This window comes from Centrocercus urophasianus, unplaced genomic scaffold, assembly GCF_019232065.1.
Source record: "Centrocercus urophasianus isolate 14NV4802_14NV808 unplaced genomic scaffold, USGS_Curo_1.0 seq_10, whole genome shotgun sequence".
In the NCBI taxonomy this organism is placed as follows: domain Eukaryota; kingdom Metazoa; phylum Chordata; class Aves; order Galliformes; family Phasianidae; genus Centrocercus; species Centrocercus urophasianus.
Window position 1 is genome coordinate 587134 of NW_024884142.1, and position 17052 is coordinate 604185.

At 49.0% G+C, this 17052-nt stretch overlaps 1 protein-coding gene across 2 annotated transcripts; it reads right to left on the reverse strand.

Annotated features, from left to right (window-relative positions):
• Positions 1 to 591: 591 nt before the first annotated feature.
• On the reverse strand, positions 592 to 16963 carry PPM1G (protein phosphatase, Mg2+/Mn2+ dependent 1G). 2 transcript variants are annotated; one of them, XM_042810961.1, is made up of 10 exons: positions 16811 to 16963; positions 13527 to 13596; positions 7083 to 7168; positions 6611 to 6743; positions 4722 to 5191; positions 4164 to 4301; positions 3178 to 3412; positions 1962 to 2091; positions 1742 to 1844; positions 592 to 1320 (listed from the first exon to the last, which is right to left on the reverse strand). In XM_042810961.1, the coding sequence occupies exons 1-10, from the start codon at positions 16928 to 16930 to the stop codon at positions 1120 to 1122; spliced, it is 1686 nt and encodes a 561-aa protein (XP_042666895.1). In that variant the 5' UTR covers positions 16931 to 16963; the 3' UTR covers positions 592 to 1119. The 2 variants fall into 2 exon arrangements, with proteins under 2 accessions (XP_042666895.1, XP_042666901.1); XM_042810967.1 differs by lacking the exon at positions 16811 to 16963 and adding an exon at positions 13731 to 16435.
• Positions 16964 to 17052: the final 89 nt, after the last annotated feature.

Below are 17052 nucleotides of genomic sequence, written 5' to 3' on the forward strand. Positions count from 1 at the left end.
TATCCTGATAGCAGACTCATTATTAGAGCCAAAGGCCTTGGATATGGCACATGACATACCACAAGCATTTTGATTCAAAGTTCTCAAGATAAAACATCGGAAGCACGCAGTAAGTGCTCTAAAACCAGTTACATCTCAATGCAAATTTCCAATGTGAGATCACTGCCAAACAGACTCTGTGGAGTCTCTTTAATAACCAGAACCTAAATTGAAAAATGACCCTCCTGTGAGGGTCTCACTGCAGGAGGAGCATGGGGGGGGGACAAAAGCAGCTCCAGCTCTGGACACGTCATTACTGAGCACGTAGCAGAGGGACTTGGGGTCAGGGCCACTTGGGAACGGGCTTGCCTTGTCACGAAGATCTCTGGGCTGGTGAAGCATGGGTGCAAGGTGAAGGGACACAGCAGCATGGAACAGCAGAGTTCATCCCACAGAAGCAGTGGCAGTATTGACAAAAGCCATATAAAGCTGTCCACAACCCAGAAACCCTCACGGTGCCCTGAGACACAGGGAAAGAGATGTTCTCTCCTCCCTTCCCACCTTCCTCGCCCGCCACTTCCAGGAAAGGACCAATGACCAGAAGTACAACTATGTTTTCCGGGCTTTTAGTTTGAAAAAAGTATTGATTGAAAGTGTACAACAGAATGAGGTGTGGCGGCAGCACCACAGCCGGATTGTTTCACAAATAAAAACAGAAAGGGCCTTAAATAATTGGGTGCAGATTTAAAAAACCTCAACAGTGAAAAAGTTCTTTCCCTCCGAACAGAAAGTCACAGGCACAGAAATGGCAACAACCACATGGAGACAATGGGGGGGACATCCTTCTAACCACAGGGCTCTGTGCTAAGAGGTTGCCACCGATGGTGGGCTCCCACGCCGCGGCCGCCGGCTGCTCCCGCGTGCAGCTCTGCCCTTGGCTCGCTCTTTGGAATGGTTACAGATGAACAGTGCCACATGCCCTTGCTAACCAGACCCGCCCCCCAACCCCCCAACCAGGACACGGACAAACAAGGCCTCTGCTAAGGCTAAAAAAAGGACAAGACTTTGGAGTCTTGAGTTCAGCATGTTTAAGAAACGAGAGTCTGGTGAGCGCACAGCACAGTCCCTGTGCGAGGCTTGCTATTCCAGCTTGGCCTTCTTCTTATCGCTGCCGTTCTCCTCTGCTGGTGCTGCCTGTGCTGCCACATCCTCCAGTTTCCTCTTCCCACTGTCAGCAGGTGGGTGTGTATTGCGGGGTTTAAAACTGATAATGATGCAGGTCATGTTATCGCAGCCAGTGCCGTCCCCTGAGGTGTCTGGAGCCAAACACTGATCCAGCAGCTGAGAAAGGATGGGACAGGTTAGCAGACAGCAGACACACAGCACTTTGAATATTCTGACACACTGGGCCCCCTCTGATAGCAGTGCAGGTAGGGGCTGCCAGCCCAGAATATCACGGGCTGAGCTCAGGTGTTTACAGCCAGACAAGGGACAGAACCAGCCCTCGGCACCCCTGGCTTCCTGAAAGTGGACAGAAACTCCCTTGGCTTGACAGTAACTCAGGGGTCAAAGGCATTAATCAAGGCGCCAAAGGAAGTGGCCCCTAATTCAGACACAACTCTGCTCCTGTAACAGCCGGCACTGCGACCTACGTCTGCCAGATCCCTTAAGCTCTGAACAAGGCCTGATGGAGCTGGGGTGCAGAATCACTGTGTGCTGACAGGACGGTGGAGAGACTGATGGGGTGAGCTTTGGACCTTACCTCTTCTACAATGGAGGAGAGCGGCCTCAGGACTCCGTTCTCATCCTTTTGGGTGATCTTGGACTGGATGAAATCCACCACTTCCTGGCTGCTCATCACGTTCCTGCAGAATGGGAAGGTCAGAAGGGTTATTAGCTAAGGGAGCAGTCGTACCACACTGCCCCAAGAGAGATCAGGGCAGTGATGGCCAAAGAGGAACAACTGCTCCCTCACTACCTACCAGATTCCATCACAGGCAATGACCATGAAGTCATGGTCATCATTTATTGTCAGCACTTTGATGTCAGGCAAGGCAGAGATCATCTGTTCCTCTGGAGGCAGATTCTTGTTCCGCTTGTAGAAGTGATCACCTGTAGGGGAGAGGAGGATCAATTTGTGCAGCTGCTGGGTACTGGCAACCCTGCCTACCCCTGAGCAATGAGGAACACTGCCCAGCCCTAAACTCATGGCTAGATAGGACAGTACAATGCCCGACCTGACAGCCCACATTGCACTGCTGGATCTTCTCAACCCTCAGTAAGCTAAAGCTCACTTGAGAAAAATCAATCCTCAGCTCTGACTAAGGGGCTTATCTGGCATTACACTGCAGGAGTACACTTCTACAGCAAGCACAGAACAGTAGGAAATAGTTTCCTTAGATAAACAGACCCCTAGATTTCACCCTACGTGTGTTTTCATCTCTTTACCCCTAGGTGATCATTTCTGTGGTTTGGGTCTTTCCACACAAGAACTCTTCACTTCAACCCTTGCCTGCTGACATTTCTCTCCCTTCTCTGTGCATTTCCTAGTATATTGTCAGTGTCACTGCCTACCCTTCCCCTAATGCCTCCAAGCTTCTCATCTGCTCAGACTGTTGGGCTGCTACCAGACATGCCAGATCTCCTCAGTTATTAATGACTCCCACATTACTTGTAAGAGACCAAAGGATGAGAGGAAACAGCAGTCAGGTGCTGCCTGAAGCGCTGCACAAGGGGAATGGAGCTCATACAATTAAAAGACAAGCCTGGCTCAAGAACAAATGGGCTCAAACTGGTAGGAAGTTAGGTCTGTAGTAAGCAACACACCAAGATACTTCAACAGCATCCTAACAAGCAACAGAAAAGAGAAAATCTTTCCTATTGGAAAGTCTTTTTTTTTTTTGAGATAGTTTATTATGCAGGGTGGTTTCCTGACAGCACAGCTGCAGGCACAAAAGCCCTGAAGGCCTCACACACTGCATCCTGTGCCACAGCCTGGCAGGGGCTGGGCATACTCTCCACTGCCAGTTTCATGGCTGTTTTCTCTCATTAGGCTGAAATCTCACCAGATGAAATACCAAACAGATTCTAAACATCATCAAATTGAAAACTGTTCCTTAAACTTAGTGGCTGGCAAGTGCTGGAAGCACGGATGTGCTGAGGCCAGGCACACCACTGTCCACCCCCAGTTCTGCTCACCAATTGCCCTGGAGAGGTTGAGGCCACCATTCACTCTCCCATCCATGGTGACCTTGCCGCCGGCATTCTTTATCCTGGCCAGTTCCACCTCATCCTCTGGCTTGTGGTCATATGACATGTCGACAGCTTTGCCACCTTCTGACACCACGCAGCGAGAGTCTCCAGCATTAGCCACAATCAGCTGCTTGCCTCGGATGAGGGCCACGACAGCAGTCGTCCCACTGTCAGAGCCAGGCTGCAAGAAAAACATTTTTGCTCAGGCTTCTTCCTATTGCTGTAGATCAGATGATAAGGAGCACTAACCACCACGGGCTCAGCTCTGCCCCAAACTCATCTCGATCCTTCTTCCCATAAGCACACAGAGCAATGGAGAAAATGAAAGAAGAATGAAAAATGGCAGTCGTGTGTTCACTCAGAGGCACGATCAAACCACCCCTCCACTGCATCACAACTGCCCGTGATTTTCCAGTGTTCAACACATCCTGCTGTGCCCTCAACTCTAATGCAGCAGTTCCAGCTCCCGCCCAACTCAAGCAGGAGACTCGCAGCAAGCCAGGATACCTCCCCAAAGAGAGAAAAGTTGGCACCTTGGAAGCTGTTACTCCCTTTCCTTGAGATCCTGGGTCCCTGGCCATCTGCCATGGGCTGAGGAGCCACAGCCTTGGCCTGGCCAAGGGCAATGCTCTGCCCAGGAGCAGCTGTCCTGCTAATGTCACACGTGCCCCTCCCATGCCAGCTCCCACAGCATTTCTAAGCACAGCAAACCCTGCAGTGAAGTCTCAGCCTGGTGCCCAGATATATGCTCTACCCCTCCATCTTTTGCCTTGAGTCAGGCTGTCAGTAGCTGTGTTCAGCCTCGGGAAAACAGAAGGAATATTCTTAGCTGAATGGAAAGCCCCCTGCTGAGCCTCATCCCCTCCCCCCACCCCTTGCCACGTGCCCTTGGCTCCACGCTATGCTGCAGAACACAGGAACAAGGTGTGCACCTCCTCTTTCCCCTCCATGCCTGGTAACAACATTTCCTCCTCTTCATCCTCATCTTCCTCGGCTTCTTCAGTGTCATCTTCATCATCTTCATTCTCTGCCTCTTCGCTACTGTAACCATCCTCATCTTCACTGCATTCCTACAAGAAACAAGAGATACCACCAGGAGTCACGCAGGACACCCTCAGTGCCCTCCCCAGACACCTGGTCTCTCCACCCCAGGGACAGAGGATCACTTTGCCCCAGAAGAGTGAAATGACCTGGTCGGCGTTCCCCAAACCTGATGTCTACGAACAGAGCAGCTAGTTTCAACTACCACAGTGAATGGAGGGATGGTGCATGCAGCAAGACCGATGAGTATCCACTATGGCTGCTGTGCAGGTGAGGGTATGGTGCCCTCAGAATTATCTACACAATCCCCAATGAGATGGCCTCGTAGTATCAGCCTGAAAAACCTACTCCTAGGGCACACCTAGGATGAGCCTCGTCGCTCAAGTACCACAGCAAGCAATGCATTCTGCCCAGCCAGAAGGCCACTCTGTCCCAGTGCTTTTTCCTACCTCACTGTCTTCCTCCTCTTCCTCAACCTCATCTGACTCATCCTCACTGTCCTCAAAAAATTTGGATTTGGTTGTGCGCTGGGGCTTTCCCGTGGAGGAGCAGGAGGGCCCGGCCTCCCCAGTAGAAGAGGTGACGGCCTCGTCACCTTTGCCTAGTTCAGGCTTCTGCAGAGCAGGGCTGTTGCCTCCAGTGCTGGCTTTGTCTGAGGTGGAGGAAATACCCGTGATTTCTTCATCTGGCTTCCCATTCTTCCTCTCCTTGTGGTCGATAAGGTCCCCTGGCTCAGCCTCTCCGTTCATATTTGACTCCCCATCGTGCTGCTTGCCTGTCCCCTCCGCAGCATTCTCCCCAGCCAGAGCTAAGGACTTGTGTTTGAGGTTCTTGGTGCAGTTTTGTCCATAACGTGTGAGAAGTTCCTCAATGGTCATTGTGGCTTCTTCGTGCAGAAGAGCAGCTTCCTCATTATCCACTAGAAACGGAAAGGGGGAGGGGGTGAGGACAAAGAGGGTCAAAAAGCAGGACACATCACCATAGCAGCAGCTGTGCAACACACTGTGCTCAGCAGCGAGGTGCCGCGACTGGAGGTTGCCATTTGCAGACGTGTTTCAGCAATGCTCAGCATGCTTGCTGCTCACCAGCAGGCACAGACGAATGCAGCCAGGCCTGCACCGTCCCACTGCTTCCAGGCACTGCAGATGAACAATATGCAGATGGCAGGGGAAGGGCTCCTGCCCACGGCTCAGGCAAGCAGTCTGCAAGTTATCGCGGCGCCTCAGGCTGCTGATGCTATCTGGCTGGCTTGTAGGCAGCACAGAAGTGTTTAAATTACATGTAAAGGTTGGGGGGTAAAGAGCCTCGTATTACACCAGAGTGAGCTCCAATGAAGCTGTGGGGGAAAGCAGACAGACCGCTTTCATGTGCAGATTTGCTCATTAACACTTCGACGACTGGGAATAAGTTTTTGTTACAGCAGTTGCTCCACAGGGCTTATGCACAGAGATCCCAAGCATTTGGGATCTAGACGTTTAAAATGAGATCATAAAGTAGCTTTAGGTATGAAGGACGCTAGACAGAAAATAGGATGGCTTTTCCCGAACTGGGAGCCCAGGACCAGAAACTCCACTGGTATCAGATAACCTTCATCATTTCCCTGCTGACAACCCCTTGGTTATCCTTCTCTTTGCTACTTAAAGTCAAAATGAAAAGAAAGCCATATCCCAAATGCTTCAGAAAAATACAGGATAAAAAAGAAAAAAAACCAAACCCAATAACAACAAAACCCTTTGTTGGCTGGAGAATGAGGGCTAACAAACTCAGCAATGACAGATCAACACACTGCTCAGGGTGACAGCATCCCTTTACATCTGCTTGAAGGCTAGACACAAGCTGTTCAGCCAAGAGCAGCGCAGGATTCTACCCTAGGATCCATCTTCTAAGCTGGCTTCATGATCTGGCAACTACTTGCTCACAGAAAAGCACACTCACTTCTTGGCAAGAAAGAATTGCTGAAAAGAGACAAGAATCTCATTCAGTCCTGCCTACAGGTTGTCTGACAGCGGCCTGGCAGAGATAAGCACCACACATTTCACTTTTACAGCTTAGCCCACTTCCCAGCTCAATGATTTCTGCCACATCCTAGAAGTCTGCACATGGAGGATATCCTATGGAAAACTGCTACAGGTTGGTTTGCTGTCCAGAGGATTAAGCTACCAGATGAATCAGCATTCTCCTAGAATCAGCTCAAAGCAACGGAGAGAGGTGGCAGCTTCACCTGAAACTGAACTGGGTGATTTGGACAAGCAAACCTTCTGCTAACGGAGACCTGGTCCAGCTGCTCAGTGCCTGGCCTGGAGCTGCAGTCTTATCTTGTCAGTAGCATCTGACTTACCATCATCTTCATCAGCAACTTTCTCTTTCTCATCTTCATCATCTTGGGGTCGCCCAGCCATCTGAGAGAGCTCTTTAATCACCTCCTCAGTGGTGAGCTTGGCATCTATGGCTAAGAAAGCATCTTCCAGGGCCTAAATATGAACACAGACATAATCAGGACACACAGTTTCATCATCCCTATAGGACACCTGCTGTGATCAAACCTCTTCCAGAACACACCACACAGAAGTGGAGACTGAACTGCTCAAGGCAGGCAGTATCTCTGGGTCCATCTGGTCCAAACCAGATCCCAGTACCAACCCTGGGGATACCCAATGCCAGATCAGCACCACCAGAGAGAATTACAATAGAGAAAGGTGGGGCAGACAGATCCTGGAGGGAGGGGGCACTGTGTAAGCCCTAGGTAACAAACAAGGGCTTTCTACTGCACTGGTATTCAAGCCTGTTCCAGGGCAGTGCTTCACTCATACCTTTTGCAATTTGCCTTCCTTATAGGCCTTCTGATCCTTGATGATCTCGGGAAGATACTTGGCACAGTACAGGGCAACTTCTTCTCCTGAAAGACAGCAGAAACCACTTAAAGATGCCGGTCCTCCCAGAAGCACAACGTACGCTTAAGCAACCAAATTCCCAAGGCAGATCTTGGGGTGCAATCAGAACCAACCCAGACATGGAGAAAGAAATCACACAGAGCAGACTGCTGTGCTTCTCAGGTATGCTTCGATTTGCTGACCACCCCTGGGGAACCTCAATAAGTTCTCACCTCTCAGAGCTGGGCAACACTGGAAGCTGCCAGGAAGGGAACATGGGCCTATTCTGACCACTGTTCCACGTGGACCCATGCTATGCAGAGGGAAGTTGTGCAGAGGGAACATAGTGAGAAGTAAAAAGGGGGTGAGATTGGAAGAAAAAAGAAACAGCAGACAAGGGACTTTTTGAATGTGCTTGCTGAAAAGGGATTAAGTGGCCACTGACAAAGAACAGAAACCCTGCAAAACAGCTGCCGGTAAAATAGCACTGAAAAGTTCAACGCTGTGGAGCTACACAACAAAGAGACTGAGCTCTATTCTGATCATACTCTCAAAAATGTGGTGGAAGGAAGAGGGGAGAAAATGCTGGAAGGTCACTGAAGAATAAACAATGCAAGAAATGACCCCAGTGCTTTTAATGAGAACTTGGAAGGAAAACCAAGACAACCTGACAATAACAGACCTGGCAGGGAAATAAAAGATTGGCTGGGGCTCACAGGGTCCCCCATGGAAAGGACAGGCAATTAATGTCCATTAAGCTAGGCTTCTGGAAAGCAGAACTTGTGGATCCAACTCAACATCTGCTCATGAAGATTCTATGACTTTTGTTGAGAAAACTGAGCATGATTTAGTTTAGTCCAGTGGGCACGGTGGTGGTAGGTGGGTGATTGGAGCAGATTTCTTAGGGTCTTTTCCAACCTTAATGATTCCATGAGTCAATTTAGGGACGTGGTTTAGTGGTCACGGTGGGGATGGGCTGATGGTTGGACCTGGAGCCCTTTTCCAACCTGAACGATTCGATGATTTCATAATGGCCTGGGTTGAAAAGGACCTCAATGATCAAAATTTCAACCCCCCTGCAACAGGCAGGGTCCTTCACTCACCAGATCAGGCTGCCCAGAGCAATTTAGGTAAGGCATAAAGCACTTTGCTTAAAAAGTTCACCTTTCGAGATGCCACACAGCCAAATAGGTTAAAGAACTGGTCATGAGACAAACTGAGCAAAGAATCACACCTGGACACGTTTACACGTGATGATGGAGGACTGTTACAGATGATACAGCCACATTTCTATCTACGAGCCAACACAATTTCTACTGGCCATCCATGGAGATAGCAGTGAATAAGGGCAGTGACACCAGCAGCTGAACAGCCAGGCCCAAAGACAGCTGTGAGAATGCAGAGCTCGTGCTCAGAACTTGGCTGGTGCTTTGGCTTAGACCTGGACATTACACTTAGGTGTTCCCATTATGCTTCTGACCAGTAAGCAAAGTGCTGCACTGTGCATCCCTCAGCAGAATGAAAAGAAAACCCAAGAAAACTGCAGGAACAGCTTGTCAAAAGCCAGAAACAGCAGCACGGGGCCGCTGACATGATTGCCAGACATCAATACAGTCTCCTCCAGTTTCTCTTCCAACTCAATCTGCATGACAGCCCTGACATCTGACTTATCTACTTTCTAATCTTGTTTGGATACTCCGGTGAAGCTCCATTCCTGCCCAGCTGGAAGCAGCTGACAGATCTAATAATACCAGCGTGGACATCTGATCCTCTGCCAGATGGAGATGTTTGAACAGTGCAATCTTTGCACCAAAGCTAGGGACGAGGAATTTTCTTCAAAGTAACAGGTAGTTTGATCTGAGTAAGTCACAGCAGCTTTACTGTTACGGGCTCAAGGCTTCCATTCTGCCTCTGTAAGCAGATAAGGCATGGGCTGGTGCCCAGCCTGTAGGAAAAAGATGCTCACTCACAGTGTTTTAACCAAAATGCCCAGATTTTTTAACCAAAATGCCCAAAGATTCTTTGGGGTCTTCCACCTGTGGGCGATGATTTAACAAAACAAGTCCTTCAATCCAAAAGCTGTGCGTCCCCTCAGTGCACAGGAGGCAGCCAGCAGCCCAGCACACAGACCACAGATCCAGTTGCTTGCACAGCAGTCCCAGGGAGGTCTAATGGTTTTTATAAGCTGAATCAGTACCTCAAAGCACAGCGCTGCCAACGTGGCCAGAGAAGCTGAGCTAGGCTCAAGGAACTCAACTCTTAGATCCAGACACATGTACTTAAATACTGTCTCAGCATTTCTGGACCTGTCAACAGAAAGAAACTTATCAGATTTTTCTCATCAAAAAAGCCTTTGTGGGAGTGCAATCTAGAAGCCAGATCCTGACCAGAGCACTGAGTGGGCATTAAGTGTCACAAAAGCTGTGCCAAGGGATCCTTCCCACAGTCGTGCAGAGGTGCACTCAGCATCACCCTGCTGGCTGCTGATGGCTCCTTTCAGTTCATTGGGTGTCACACTCCTGGTTTTGGTTACATGTCAAAAATCAGCTCACTCACCACATTTTATCAACATCTCATCCTCACTAAATATCAAGCACTTTCCTTCCAAATACTCAGGCCCACGGAGGAGTGAGGGCAGCAAGAGCAAAGCAGAAGAGCCAGGTGAGAAAGCTGATGCAGAAACCTCTGTCCTGCTGGGTGCTCTTCATCACACAGGATATTGTGTGCAGTGCCTCCATCTAGAAGCATCCTCAAAAGCCTTCAGGGGTTGAACACGTGGAGAACAGAATTATTCATATACAAGCCAACGCTGTATCTAGGATCACATCTTCCACATCTGCATTATGAATCCCTCAGCACAACTCTCCAAGTCTCCATTAATCATTGTACTGCTGTTTTCTAACTGAGAAGCATCCAGCCAAGTCTCACTCAGATGAAATATGGAGCAAACCCCATTTATCCTGGCAGTCAGGTACCCAAGAACCAACAAGAATCGTGCTGCACTGTGATTGCTCCATCTCCAGGAGCACGGGCCTGAACAGGACGTGTGAAGACAGGAGCAGGCAGTGGCCTCAAGGCAGGAACATGGAAGCCCAGGCAAGGCAAAGGCCTCTGGAGATCAAGGTTCCCAGATGAAATCATTGTCAGCACACGGACGTGCACAAACCCATCCCCTCTCGCCTTTGTAAGACTGAGAGTAGATCTGACTGTAAGATCCCATCTTTATTTAGACACGTTCAATTTGAATTTGTGATAAAGAAAGCTCAGAATCAAGTCACAAATCAGCTGGCTGCCAACGAGCACCATGGAACCCCCGGGGAGCAGCGGGCCTGGTGCTGATGGCTTGGTGCCTGGACTCGGTGTCTTAGAGGTCCTTTCCAACGCTGGTGATCCTACGACTGCTGGCATCCCAAAGAGAGGAGCTGCATGAAATCATTCATTGGGAAAACATAAACTGTGAAGTAAAATGGAAAGCTACATATGAGAAAACATCGTGAGGAAAGCAGTAATAGAACTTCTCCCATGTGAAGCTGGGAGATTAATAGGGACTTAAGGCTTAACTAGCTTAAAGCTACCAGGAATCTGAGTGAGGTATAAAAGAAAAGCTCAATTAATTCTTTCCACTGACAGCTGATAAACGTTGGGGAGATTATTGCCTTAAAAACTCCTTTAAATGAAATGAACCTGAGGAATTGTTTTGAACTGAAGAAGTAATGCATCAGTGAAATCATACAAAAGTAGAAGTGGACAAACGTTGGTCTTCCACATCAGGTTCGGTTTCTGTGTCTGTTCTGATAAGGTTTGCCAAGGAAAAGCTGGAGAAATCCCACCCCAGAAATGTAAAATACAAAGTAAAAACCCGTGCCAGTGCTTTGCCATCCCAATTGATGGCTTTCCCCAGTGTCTCTCACAATTTTTTCTATTGCATTAAAAAAAGTAAAACAAAAAATTCCACAAACAGAAGAAACAGAAACACGCGTTGCTTCCTGTCCTACACAGATGTGAGCTTCATAAGAAGTCCTTTCGACAACCAACACATGAAATAAATGCTAACAAGATCACGTTGATCTCAAAGAAAAACACACTGGCTCGATGTCATTTGTTCCTAACCAGTTTTTGCCAACTGTTACTTTATCTTCTTGTTAGATGCTTACAAGTGGTTTCTGAATTTATGTAAGAAAAACCATTAAGCTTTATAGTTGCTAAGTCCTCGACTTCTTTGCCCTTCTCTGCCTTTCAGAACCAATCCATCACTCAGGTGTTCTCAAAGATAATCTTGGGGACACGAGCAGGTGCCCTACCCAGTTCTCTGCATGCTCTGGAATCAAGTTCAAGAGGAAGAGTTTCAAAACATTCAATCTAAACACTTCAGACTGATCCCATCTCTTCTGATCCCATCTCAGAACTGGGGGTAACTGACTGATGTATCAGTTACTGACTGGGACCAACCTTTGTAAGAAGAACTGCCACTACAGGTAAGCCTTAAACTCTTATTTACAAACTGTCACATTTAGATGACTTGATTCTAAAGGCAATCACGCATGAAAGTGAGATGCCATGTAGGGAGCAGGCAGCCTCCTCCTCCGTTTGCTCCACTATCAAAGACATGAAAGGCCCATACATGATACCAAAAACATCCATTAAAGAGCTTCAGAACATAGAGGAAACTGGGTTTGCAGAAGTATGGACCTGCACATCTGGTACCTGAGCCCTGCAAATACATGACATTGGCAGATGAAATTCCTCACTGACAGACATTAAGAATAATTGGTGGATAAATCCTCCTGGGAACTGTGCTAAGGCAGGCAGAGAACTCAGAGGTGACTGGGGAAAGCCAAGATGGTTTCAATAAGGGCAAACAGTCCCTGAGAAATGCTGTTGCCTTCTATAGCAGGGTTACAGCATCAGCAGATAAGGGAAAAGCAATTGATGTTATCTACCTGGACTTACCCAAAGTGCACAGCAGGCTGAGAGCTGGGGTTGCTCAGCCTGCAGAAGAGAAGGCTCTGGGGAGCCCTTTGTGCCTTGCTGTACCCAAAGGCCTAGAGGAAAGCTGGGGAAGGATTCTTTGTCAGGAATATAGTGACAGAACAAGGGGTAAAAGCTTTAAACTCAAAGAGGAGAGATTTAGATTATTATATTAGGAAGAAATTCTTCATTACGAAGGTGATGAGGGGTGGTACAGGGTGCCCAAAGAAGCTGTGGGTGCTCCATCTCTGCAGTGCCCAAAGCCAGGCTGGATGGGCAGCCTGGGCTGCTGGGAGATGTCCCAGCTCATGGCAGAGGTTGCAGTGAGGTGAGCTTCACTGTCCCTTCCAAATCAAAGCACTTTGTGAACTACATATACACACTGCATGGACACAAAGCCACCTATTATCACTCAAGAAAGATTTGGTAGGAAAGGAGCTGAGATCAAAGCAGACACCACTTATGTCACAATAAATTGATGGTACATCTGTATCTTCAAAGCTGTAGGCAATGCTTATCTGGCCACCTGAAAGCACGCTGCAGAGCTAGAATCCAAAACCAACAATCATAATCAGAGCTGTGGAACAATACAGTGCCTGGAATGTGTGGTTATGCCCAACACAAGCAGCAGAACGACTGCTGTGGCCCAGGCATTTCATCACCTGGGCTAAAAACAACTGGAATAACTCATGGTGGACTTTTAGCATAAGCCAGTTAGCACCCAAGTGACGGTTCAGGAGCAAGAGGGACCTGGACTAACAGCCAGATTGGATGCAGTCACACTATTCTAAGTCAGGTTCATAGCATCAGTGGGTCCACAATGCAACAGTGGGCTTTAAGGGCCAGAAAATGGGGGCTGCTTTTTAATTTAACAGCACAGATTTAGGACTCTTCCTACTAAAAGAAAGAACAGAGTTCTTTAAGTTAAGTTTTTCACTGTCTTAAAATTAAGACAGTGGAAATTGATAACAGTGATTATTTACCAGTTTCTTGCAACTGAAGTGTACAATATGGCAGTGAAATTATTGGGTAGCAGAGCTAGATCAAATTACTTGTTCAAACACAAAAAAAAATTTACTTATATGCAACACATCCTATGCAAATAACCACCAAACATATAAAGCTGCAATCTCTGCGATTATCCTAACACCCCACAAGAAAATAAACAGGCATTCTTAAATGAGATTCAGAAGATGGAACATAAATCTCCTCGCAGTTTTGTGTCAACCCATGACCTTCCTTCTAGAAACCCCAAGAGACTCTCAGAGCCTTAGTCAATCTATGTAACAAAGTGCTTTCCAAGAAGGAGCAGGATTTCTACAGCTAGGCAGACACTGGCTCCAGCTGCCACGCCAGGAGCCACTTTTACCAAGCAGCCACAGCAAAGAACTCCGGGGGGAGCAGGGGAGCAGTTACCTCCGTGTCCATCATAGACTGAGAACATGGCCGTTTCACTGTCCAGCTCTGGTATGCAGTTGTGTGCATCCTGAAAGAGAGAGCAGAAGGCTGGGATGAGATGCATTGCAAAAAGCACTGTATGAAAAGGAGCAGAGGCCGCGAGCGCTGACGCAAGCAGTCTCAAAGCTGGAGGAAGAGCAAGAACATATTCCAAGAGCTTACCTGGTGAGACCTCATCTCAGAGAAGGAACATGGATCTTTCACACTGTGGTGTCTCTGTGCTAGAGCAGCTCAGCCTCTTTACAATTAAATCATGCTGTATATTGTTTTAATTCCTCAGTATGGCTCTAGATACTGCCACGCTCAAGTCTGAATCAATTCCTTCTTTTTGAGGTACCTATAAGGGCTGTGTTACTGTAGTAGCCCTCTTCCCCTGCTCTTGCCAAACAAGTTCTGTGCAAAGTGAAAAGCTACTCTGATACATGGGTGAACACAGAGGGTTACATATGGAACCTCCCAAGCTTGTGCCTTCCACACAACCCCAGGCTTTGCCTTAGCTTGTCCTGTGAACACGACCACAGATGACAGCAGCTGTCTATCCCAGCAGACCAAGGAAAGGCAGCCTTGCTACACACAGCATTACTGCACCCACCGAGAACAAAGAGCTGGGCTGGAAAAGCTCCTCTTGGCACAGAGGCTCCTTCCTGCTTCCACCACACGGGACGCTCCTGACAGCAAAGCAAGGAGCCAGGCATCTGCCAAGCATCTTTACAGCAGCAAAGCAAAGGAGATGCAACGAGCAGAGCCCAAACCAAAGTACTGAACCAGGTACCACTTCCCAAGATAAGACAGATCCCTGTTCTGCCAGCTGCCCAGAAACCCTGGCACACTTCACAAACAGGAGGGAAAGTTTGTCCCAGGGGCTTTGGGGTACCAATGTCAGAATCCTACCAGCCTGTACATGCTCCCAGACTACAAAGACAACCAAAACTCGAGGTGAATACGCAGAGAAGCCTCTATCTCCACGTGGTCACAGGAGCAGCAGACCTGGAAGAAGACACCGCCCAGACCTTACACCAGTGTGACCTCTTTCACCCTGTGAGCAAACCAAACTTCTGCTAGCAAACATGCATGGGGCTGTTGAAACAATGTGATCTCGCCTCCTTGCTGTGGTTGAAGCTCTTAATCTTGAATCTCACTATGCTACAGATGCCCCAAAAGAAAAGCACTTGTTCCAAGTCAGCTGGCTTCAGGTTTGGTTGCATTCACACTGCCAGCCATCCCCAAACAGTTCTAGACCTACACTCAGCCACGCTGGATTGCTGCACAGCTGAGGAGCTCTCCTGCTCCTATCCTCACTTCTCATAGCATTTACAGAAGCCTGAGAGATAACAAAACCACACTAAACTAACTGGGATAAGTCCCTGGTGACTAAGCAGCAGCTTAATTAGAGCAAGAAACGCAAATGGGAGGAAACCCAACGCTGGCAGCAAAATGATCTTCTACTCCATTTGTACGACTGCAACACGTCCTGATCCCAAACCAGGGCAGCGCTGTCGAGGAAGCAGACAAACAGGTAAAGGACCTCATGCTCCACAATGAGCAATGGAGCTCACAAAGCCCCGCTGCCAGCAATCCCTCCCTTATCAGCCTTCAGCCCAAAGCATTTCCTCATGTATAAAACCACCTCCTCGGAGTAAAAATGGATTTTTACAGTATGTATCTTTAGAACTCCTTATACCTGTCTCACTTGGAGGCTCCTAAAACGTGACCCACAGGCAACAGACAGAACTTCAGCAGGATCTGTTACCAACCAAAAACGCCCATACCCTTCTACCACTTCCATACATGCTGCTAAGCTTCACCAACAAAACCCATACCTAAAAACTTTAATATTAACCAAAGGAATACACTTTCGCTCAGAGCTTTTCCCAAGCTTAATGGAAAAGTGGGAGTACACTTAAACGTGAAAAAAGGGATAAAGACCCATCCACCAAAAACCCCACCAAACACACAGGAGAAATCTGCAGCAGGTTCAGTTTGTAACACAGCACTCCCACCATCTCATTCCTTGTGATAATGCAGCTGAACCACGTCCACGCCAATGCCCTCAGCACCGCTTTTCTCAGTGGGGAGATATGCCAAAGATGTTGGTTAGGGCAAAAAACACAGCTGCAAGCTCTGGCCCTCATCCAATTTCCAGAAAGGTCAACAGCAGTGAGAACAGGCTCCAAAATAGCAAAATTGAGCCAGCTTCCCACCTGTGGGAGGACTACGGTAACCCACCAGCAGTGCTACAGGCTCTCTGCTCCCCCCCATCCGAGCCCACATCCTTAAGATGTTTCCAGCCTCTGTGCACCAGAACACTGCCTACATTCAGCCTTTTGCCACAAGCTGATGGCTGCATGTCACCCCAGTGCTCCAGCTGTGTCTCTGTCTCCACATATAAAGGCCAACACAATGGAGACACCACTGCTCACAGCCAACTGAGCACAAAAACACCAAGTTCACCTTAGGAGCACGGGCACCAATTCTCCTTTCTTCCTCTTCTACTCTAGAAACCATACCCTGCACCTTCATAAAGCTCTGGTACATGCAGAAAGAAGGAAAAACTCAGTCACTGCTTTGTCACCAGTGAAACCACTAAAGCACTTCAGAAGTGATGAAGCATCCCATTGTGGAATCGTACTGGCAGAACCCAAACGCTGCGAATAGGCCATCCAGACCAAGCCAGAGGGCTGCAAACAAGAAGGTGCTTTTCCACATTCAGAGGAGATGCACCCTTAAGGCTGCAGGGCCCAGTGTTGCTCCTTCCTGAGCTCCCCTTGTTTACTAGCTACCTATAAGAGAAAATTAACCACGACATGAATGCTATTCATAGACTCGTGGAATAGCTTGGTTTGGAAGGGGTCTCAAACACCACCTAGCTCCAACCTGCTCCTGCAGGCTGGGCTGCCAGCCACTCCATCAGGGCTGCTGGTGGCCCTGAGCACCTCCAGACACGGGGCACCCTCAGCTCTCGGGCAGCACCGCCATCGCTGCCCTCTGAGGGAAAATTTTCCACCACACCTCAAGCAAATCTCTATCAGTTTAAAACCCTTCCCCCTTGCCTTATCGCTTTACACCTGCGTGAGCAGTCGCTATCCGTCCTCATCCCCAGGTTCCCATCGGGCGGAGTTCTCCCAGCACGGCGCAGGGCCGGGGGTGGCACAGGGGGGAGGGAGAGAAGGGAGGGCAGGGAGGGAAAGGAGGAGCAGCGCTCGCTCCCGCCAGGCCCAGACCCTCGGCCAGGCCCCGCTCACCTCCATGGAGACGCGCCAGCCCTGCATAGCGCTGAAACCGAAGTGCAGCGGGCGCGGCCCGAGCCCGGCCCCATCCCCGGAGCTCTTCACCGTGTTGGGCTGCGAGAGGTACGCGCCCATGGCGAAGGCCGCCGCGATGCCAGCCTTCGGCGCGGCGGCCGTGCGCGGAGGGGAGGTGGCGGCGAACGCTGAGGCGGCCGAAGCGGAGCGGGCAGCACCTGAAGAGCGCGGACGGCCCGGAG